This window comes from Papilio machaon, chromosome 18 (genome assembly GCF_912999745.1).
Source record: "Papilio machaon chromosome 18, ilPapMach1.1, whole genome shotgun sequence".
Classification (NCBI taxonomy): Eukaryota; Metazoa; Arthropoda; class Insecta; order Lepidoptera; family Papilionidae; genus Papilio; species Papilio machaon.
The window spans coordinates 787,960-797,079 of NC_060003.1; the positions used below are offsets into that span (position 1 = coordinate 787,960).

General features: G+C 31.5%; 1 protein-coding gene across 1 annotated transcript; it reads right to left on the reverse strand.

Moving 5' to 3' along the window:
* Positions 1 to 353: 353 nt before the first annotated feature.
* On the reverse strand, positions 354 to 8,698 carry LOC106714339 (E3 ubiquitin-protein ligase TRAIP). The gene is made up of 9 exons (XM_014507362.2): positions 8,645 to 8,698; positions 8,374 to 8,491; positions 7,969 to 8,181; positions 3,709 to 3,867; positions 3,121 to 3,222; positions 2,613 to 2,726; positions 1,931 to 2,087; positions 1,348 to 1,470; positions 354 to 734 (listed from the first exon to the last, which is right to left on the reverse strand). The coding sequence occupies exons 2-9, from the start codon at positions 8,484 to 8,486 to the stop codon at positions 420 to 422; spliced, it is 1,296 nt and encodes a 431-aa protein (XP_014362848.2). The 5' UTR covers positions 8,487 to 8,491; positions 8,645 to 8,698; the 3' UTR covers positions 354 to 419.
* Positions 8,699 to 9,120: the final 422 nt, after the last annotated feature.

Genomic DNA, 9,120 nt, shown 5'->3' on the forward strand with positions numbered 1-9,120 from the left:
TTTTTAGTTATTAAAAAAAACTTGTATTTATTATTCAAGATATTAAGTATTAAGTTTTATTTATTCTATATTTACGAATGAAAATATTAATGAAAAAAAAAAATTGCCTAAAATAGGTAAAATGTACACAATTGAAAAAAATCTACTAGCATTGTTGATTATATTTGAATTATATCTCAAGTCAAAAAGCATTGGAGAAAATGTATTAATTGTTCTTTTTTTTTTTAAATACACTTAATTTTTTTTAACTTTTTTATAATACTTTTTACAAATCATTCCTGTGAGATTTGACAGCTTAAAAAAATTGTAAAAAATAATATACATAATTTTTTCTCATTTACTCTGAAAAAAATAAAATCAGTGATGTTTTAGGTGGGTCGAGTATTTAATTCTTTGCCTACATCAATATAGACTTTTTGTTACGAATCTCCGTCTGATAATTTCTCAAACATTTTACTTATGTCCCGACTGCCTGTAGTATTAGTAGGTCTTCTGAGTTTGTGCTTAGCTGTCAACTTAGGTAATCTAGGCTTAGGTGATTTAGTCACAGGGAAGAAACTAGGCTTAGAATGTCCGCCTAGGCCATCATAAGTTACATCTAAGTTAATCACTTGATCATTATTCTCAAAGTCCAGTCTGGCGGGCTCCTTTTTGTGGAATATACTTGTGTTTGTGCTAAATGTTTTTTTTAATATTGAACTTTTTGCAGGCTTCAGTATTCCAAATTCTGATGGCTGTAAAAATTTTAATAAATTAATATTAATAAAAGTTTTTAATTAGCTAAACATAACTATTTGGTAGAACTTCTAAATCTTACTAATAATTAGATGAATGTATGTATGGATGGATGTTTGTTAGAAGGTATTTCCGGAACAGATCAATGAATCTAGATGAAATTTGGCATAGATGTAGAACATAGTCAAGAACACATAGACTATTTATTAATTTTATTTTATAATTCAGCCCAGATGGAGTTGTGAGTGACAGCTAGTTAAGTGTAGAGCTAAATGTCAAAATTCATACATGACTGCCATAAAGTTTTTTTATTATTTAATAAGAATTCTGATATAAAATAGAATATGGATACCTAATGTTATTTCTGTGAATAAATTATGTTAAAGTAAAATGTACTGTTTTTTTATGCTTAAAATTACTCTGTTATGGAACAATTTTTTTTTGCCTTATGGTGAAAGAAAACATCGTGATACAATCCAAACATATCTGTGATGAAATTCAAAGATAATTAACCCGCACTGAGTCAGCATGATTGACTGGATAGGCCGAGTAGACCCTAACTTGGATTGACTCCGAGCTAATCGGTGAGCAATTATGACCTGATGGTGGTACCTTTAATGCCTTGTTTGTGACAGCGGGTGGATTCCTCTGTTGCAATGCAGCAAGAGCAAGAGTACTTTGCTTCAATCTTAGATATGGAGAGTCCGAGTTCTCGATTGCATCCACAAGAGTTGTCTGAAAGTAATTTCAATAAGTTTTTTTTTAACTTAAAAATTAAAACTATTACGGAATACAAAAAAAATAGTCATGTAGAAGATGTAATTGTGTTTTTTTTACAACCAAAACACAGATAATTTTTTTTTTTAAAGATAATGTTGACTTTTTTTGTATATGTTTCTTGATAATGGAAATTGAATGGAATGGAATTGGCCTCGCACGGTGAAATACCACGACCACATAGAAGACTGTCGTGAAGTGGAAGTAATTCCGCGTTTCGTATGATGAGTGTGGTGCCTAATTATAGTCCTCTTTCTCTTCCCACCCCCTTTCTTATAAGGAAAGGATGGGAAGGGGAGGAGGTGATGAATAGGAAGATGAAATATTCTCTTTTTGTGCGTCTCTTCCTTCATCGAATGATGGGTAGGCAACATATCTGCAATTGCGTATATATATATAAAAAAAAACATACACTTACAACACTAGGACTATCCACTTTGATTGCATCTTGATCCAACTTTTGCACTTTAATTTCAGTAATATTTTCAGTTTCAACACCAAATGCTTGTGCTGCATCACGTTTCTGATCTTGGAATACCCGAAGACGGTATTCTTGGATCTCATCTTCTGCTAACCTGATTTTAAATGTTAATTTTTTTTTTTATAAGAGAAGGGGGCAAACGAGCAGCGGGAACACCAAGGTGTTCATCGACGCCCATGGACATCTGCAATACCAGAGGAATCGGAGATGCGTTGCCGGCCTTTGAGATGGTGATACGCTCGCTTCTTGAAGGACCCTAAGTCGTACTGGTTTGGAAATACCGCCGAGGACAGACCATTCCACAACGCGGCCGTGCGCGGCAAGAAATTTCGTGAGAACCGATTAATTGATTAATTTGGTAGAAATTTACAATGGCATTAGTTAAGGAACGCATTTGCAACTATGGATTTTTATGGTCAGTAGTCATTTCGCTATTTCAGCGAAAACAAGTGACCCCTTGCTTGTTTGCTATCTTATAAACATTACACTTTAAAACACTCAAAAATAAGCATAAAAGTACTGATTTTAAAACAAATTATTTGTGTATTTTTTCCCTAAGATATTCAGATTGCATTAGTAAAAATAAAGTTATTTTAAGAAATTAAGTTATAAAAACTACCTTAAATTTTGTCTCGCATCAGCTAGTTTATTTGATTCTTCTACAAGCATTTTAGTAACTTCATCCAGACGATTGCGTAACTCATTTTTCTTTGCTTCCGATTCACATAAGGCCCTTTAAAAATACAGAGAACTTTGGTATTAGTAAGGACGTCAATACTTATAGAGTAAAAATAATTAATTTAATAAAGAGAATTTAAAAATTTCTTCTTATAAATAACTAGCCTTTACCCGCGACTCCGTCCGCGCGGAATAAAAAATAGAAAACGGGGTAAAAATTATCCTATGTCCGTTTCCTGGTTCTAAGCTACCTGCCCACTAATTCTCAGTCAAATCGATTCAGCCGTTCTTGAGTTATAAATAGTGTAACTAACACGACTTTCTTTTATATATATAGATTTTTGCTGTTTTTTTTTAATATCGATTTTGCTTATATTTTTTGTATTTTAAAACTCCAAAAGCAATTTTTTTTTGGTAGAACTAGATCGTTAAAAGCTATAGATAATTACCTTTTTAGTGCTGTTGCAAAAACTGCAACAGTTTTAACATCAGAATAACCTTCTAACATTGTCTCCACTTCACTACTGGTTGCATTCAATACTTTCTGTAGACTAAAAAAAAGTGAAATAAATTATAGCTAAGTTACCTGCAAGTTAGAAAGTAGTTAGCTTCATGTAAAACATAAAATTTGTAGAATTTTTTTTTATATTACAAGGTGGCAAACGAGCAAGCGGCCACATGAATTCATCGAAATAGCGAAGCGACCGCTGCCCATAGACATTCGCAATTGCAGATGCGTTGCCTACCCTCAATCGACGAAGGAGGAGATGCACAAAAAGAGAATATTTAACCATCCTATGCATCTCCTCCTCCATCAAATCCACCTCCCCTTCCCAACCATTCCTTATAAGAAAAGGGGTGAGAAGGGAAAGAGGACTAAAATTAGGCCTCTGCTATTTCCACTTGACGCCTATCTTCTGTGTGGTTGTGGTATTTCACCGGGCGAGCCGGCCAATTCATGCAACAGATGTTGCTGGCGTCTACAACTGTGAAAATGAATGTATCAACTTGATAAATAAAAAGCAAATATATTTTACCGATGCATTGTGCTTATATTCTTTTTAAGGTTCTGGTTCTCTTCCCTTAATGCGTTCACTTTTTTACTTTCAACTTTAAGACAATTGTTGTATTCCTTCAATGCTGTGATAGCTGATTCCTGCTGCACCAATCTTTGCTCACAATTCGATAACATCTCTCTGCAATAGCACAGAGTTAATACTAAAATATAATTTCAAATATGCTTGCGGCCCAAGGTCTTCAGAGTGTTGTGCAGTGTCATCCCCCTGCATCAGACAATGCTCCTCTACTCAACATGCACTCAACATTGTATTTGACGTGCGAGATGCTAAAAGCCGTCTAGTTATCAGAAAACTACTATAATTAGAATAATTGTGAACACCTTTCATCAGAGATGAAGTAAAACAATGAAATTAATGTCCAAAACAAATTATCCTAATAATCAAAGGTGGGCATTAACTTGTTAATCCGTTAATCGTTAATTAACGAAGTTAACATTTTCCTTAACGGATTAACTTTTAAGTTAAATTCAAAAAGTGTTAACGCTCTTGTTAACTTCCGTTAAATTCTACTTCCGTTAATTTAGTCCGTTAATTGTTACAATAGACACTTATTGACGTGTTGTCATATTATTTAAATTATGCATCAGGCTACATTCGTAAGTTCGGCTATGTTCGGCGACCGTCGGCGAGTCGAATGGTGAACGAGAACGAGCGAGTGTGATGCATGTTATACAAATACAATACACCGAGCGGCCGGGATAGACGTGATCAAAAGAGTACCACAGAATCCTTGTTAGAAAATAGTGACGATTTAAACAAACTTACCTCTATCAAATATTGCGAAGTTTAGGCGCTAGACACCTTCAAAGTTTATTTCACATTTACACAAATGTCTCGAAAAGTCTTTATTACATTTGATTCACATTAAAACTGGTTTTCATTTATTTAACATCACTTTTTTTAGAACAAAACTTTGTTATAAAATCAACATAAGGTTCGAAAACACTTTACTCTTAATACAATAATTGTTATACGTGAGACGCAAAATCTATTAAAAAAGATAAACTCTACGTTGAATAGCAATCAAAATAATCGAGAGTGCATTACTCTTCAACGTCGTACCTAAAATATAACTAAACTTTGTTGCAGACAAAATGTTTATTTTAATGTTGGAGTTTAAAGACAACAAAAAATATAAAAAAAAGATAGTTTATGGTTCATTTGAAAAAGCGTACAAATAGGATTTTTTTGTCATTGCGTAGATAAGAAACAAACAATGAAAAATAAATTTAAAAATTCGAAAGACGAAATGTGCACGCAATAAACGTTCCTCAAAAACAAAAGGGATTTAGGTGTTTATTACCGTCGTTTGTTTTTTGGGGCTTCTTCGTAGTAAACGAAAAATAATTTTACATTTTAAAAATATGAACAAAGGATCAAATGGACAGCCGCACAGAGAATACGATAACGAACTCGATGGATTTATGGCCCCAACTCTTCTAATGGTCGGGGATGCACGTGCGCTGCGCAAAGACAATAGCGAAGATAATTTGTTTGTTTACAAAAAAAAGTATACGATAAAACGAGAAAGAATGAGGAAAAAGATGAAATGATCATGTTAGTGAAATAATGTTAAACTGTGTTATACTAAATTTAATATATGAAATGTCGCTACAAGTGACCTTTACAAAAAGACATCGATTTTTTTACGTATATCGAAAGTTTATGTTAAAATTAATCGATTGTCGTTGAAAATAATTCAAAACATATTCTTACTAATTAACTATAACGATTTTATAGGTGATAAGAAAGAGAGAAGACATCACCCGCGATCGGTTGTTTTCGTTATGTCGTGTAACTTATGCTCTATACACTGAGAGTAATTTAACTTGATTTAACATATAACAATAGATCGGACGATAAATCATTAGATGATAGAAGTTATCGAAGGCATCTCAGTTGTATAGTCGATGCGTTGAGATGTATCACTGGATTGGTTATATAGTTTATTTATCAATGTTATAATAAGTTTCCTCTGATGTTAGAAGTTTTATTAATAAATCTATATTAATAAATAAAAAGTACGTAAAAATTGATAAGTCTGTTCGTGGGTCCTTAGCTAAAATAAAATAAAAAATACTACCAAATTATTACATAAAATTAAATGTTCAGTTGTTGGAGTATGAGCAAATGAATATCCGGGTGCAAATAGTAACAGATAAATGTAAATACTGCACAAAAGTTTTGATTGTTTTTTTTTAATATTATCACATGTCTTAACTGTTTAATAGAAAATTTGTGTTGTCTAAATTTAGTTAGCTATCTAATTCCGTGACGTCGGATTGTCGATAAAAAAATTGACTGAAAAAGTCAATTGTCCATCATTGTCACTGTAGTATATAAGTGTGTGTAACTAGTGTATGCTATGTCATTGTTATGGTACAGGCATTAGTACATCGCTCCTATTGTCTAAATTATATTTTAGTATATTATATAACTAAACTATAGATAGGATTAGAGATCGCCCGAGATTTCGTAAGCGCAGTAAAAAAATAGCATAAGTTCTATTGAAAGTCTCGACAAAATCGGTCCATACGATTCGGAGATTATTCGTATGGCCATTTCCCGCTTGCGCCTTATCGTCGTTGAAGTTCTATTCTAACACCACGTATGTCAAAAATAGCAACTTTTCAGGAGTGAGAAAAAACTGCATAATTTTGTATAGATACTATAATAATACAAATTTACTATATACGTATACTTAATTATAGTTCTGTTTAATGTAGAATTATTTACTATTTATAAAAAACAGTTATTAACCCAAATGTAATGACATACGTTGTTTTGTCACTTTAATATCTAAAATCGACGAATTAAACAAGAATGTTATATTTATTAATTTATTTTATCACAATGCAATGAGTCTTTTTATTTATTAAACACTAGCTTTTACCCGCGACTCCGTCCGCGCGGAATAAAAAATAGAAAACGGAGTAAAAAATATCCTATGTCCGTTTCCTGGTTCTAAGCTACATGCCCACCAATTTTCAGTCAAATCAATTCAGCCGTTCTTGAGTTATAAATAGTGTAACTAACACGACTTTCTTTTATACATATAGATTATACCTATTATTTAAGTATTTAAACATTTACCCTTACCAAGTATTTTAAATTTAATTGCACTTTTATTACTATTGTCCATAAATTTACTTTGTACTGGAGGACATCGATACTAATTGACCAAATCACATAAAGCCTTACATACATAATTATACTGTAATAATAATTATAACAGTTAAATATTTAACATTTATTATTAAACAAAAATATCTTAAAACAATAAACAGTCTCAAAGACATTTTAAATATTCCCAAAAAAAACAAAACTCAACAAACTTCAACAAAACTTTTCATGAAATAAACCTAATAACATTACACAATATCAAGATAAAATACCTAATAATAAAATTTGAGGTCTTATGTGGCAAACCGTCATAAAAGCTATGACAATCACTAGGTATGACACATTTTAATTCTTGTAAATGGGTCCATTTTATCTGAGAAATTGGTATTCTGCTTTGGTACAACTTTGGTTTTGGCAGAGTGCTTCTTGGTTTAGGTATTTTGGGTATTAATACATAGTCGTCATCATAGCTTAGTTTGTATTTTATAAGCCCTTAAGGTGTAACTAATGTGACTTACGTGCTGTTTCCAAATATAACGCCGATTTGGTGGATTCCGTGTAGATGCATTTTCTTAATTTCACGAGTTTCTATGGGCCGATACGTGTTTCTGATTGGCTAAATAGATGTGTCTTTCGATTCTCTAGCAAATGGCATCAAAATGTCAAAATGGCCAAAAAATGACTTACGTGGTGTTAGAACTTCAACGACGTTATACTCGTAATATAAACAAAAATTAACTTTAACTGTTAACTTTAACTTGCGTTAAATTTTCGTAAATTAAACGCTTTAACGATGAACGAAGTTAAATTTTTATTTAACGAATTAACGATTAACGAAGTTAACTTTTTGATTAACTGTGCCCACCTATGCTAATAATAAATATTGAATTAGATTTTGTACTATAATAATATACCATTTTAGTAAAAAAATACAAAAATCTAAAATTGTTTGGTTGCAATAGAAATTTTATATAATTTTATTTTGGTTTGTAAAATTGTTTACTGTTTGTTTCATACAAGAATGTGATTATTAACAAAACACAATAAAACACTGCCTCATTAGCACCCTACTTTATATTGATACTAAATACTTACTTATTAGTAGCCAATTCGGATTTCAAACTATTGAGCTTTTCTTCCTTTTCTTTGCACACCGACTTTTGTTCATGCAGCTGGAGCTGAACATTGTCCAGTCGGGATTGAAGAGTTGCTGCATCATCTCCCGTATTGTCATTACATATTGTGGGGTAAAGGCGGAACATACATTTCTCTGTTACCTTGTTACGACATTGAGGGCATGATTTGGACCTTGAATTAAAAAATAATATTGGCTGTAATAAAGATTTTACTTTGTTTTTTTCAGTGATAGTTTTTTTATTTATTTGTATGGGTAAAAACATAGGTCACAGTAAATTATGCCATTTAAAATTAACAATTTTAAATGCATAATACAAGATTTAACATTGATTCAACGTTTTTAACCAAACCATTAGAACATACCTTGCTATCCATTGCGCTAAGCAATTATGATGGAACATATGCCCACATTTTATCGCGTATATACTCTCAGTTTGATTCAACAAATCGTTACATATCGAACATAACATATGCATTTTTTCTGAAAACAAGACATCAGCAACATAAATATGACAAACTTGAGGTTAGGAAACATATTTAACAAGATGATAAATTACATATAGAAATAAAGAATTCATGAATAAATAAATATTTTTCTACAGCAAAGGGTATTCACAATTAAAATATAACCTACCATTTAAGTATTTGTGGTACGTTATTAAGTGATATTTGTAATAGCTCGGAATTATATCCCTTGTTTAAACTTATTTTAATATAAAAACCATTTTAATAAAATCATTTTACTTTATTTAACGTACAAACTTGGAAAACAAACTTAAAAAATTAAAATTAAAAACGTAAACAATAAGTAAACAACTTTCAAATTCAAATCAAAGAGTAGACATTTGTCACGAAATGTCACGAATCCAAAGACTAAAACCATAAATATAAAAAAGGATAACCTTACCAAGAATTTAAAAATCCTAGTGGCCTCAGGACGCTATAATCAGTTTCATATAAAATTACTTTCTATATTTTCCATAATATGACGAAGGTTCCTGGTCAGTCTATAGATCATTTTTTACCCAGAAGTACAATCAAGTACTTTATAAAATAAGTCCATGTACACATATAGAAGTTAGTTACTGTAAAACTCCTCTGCCAAAAGAC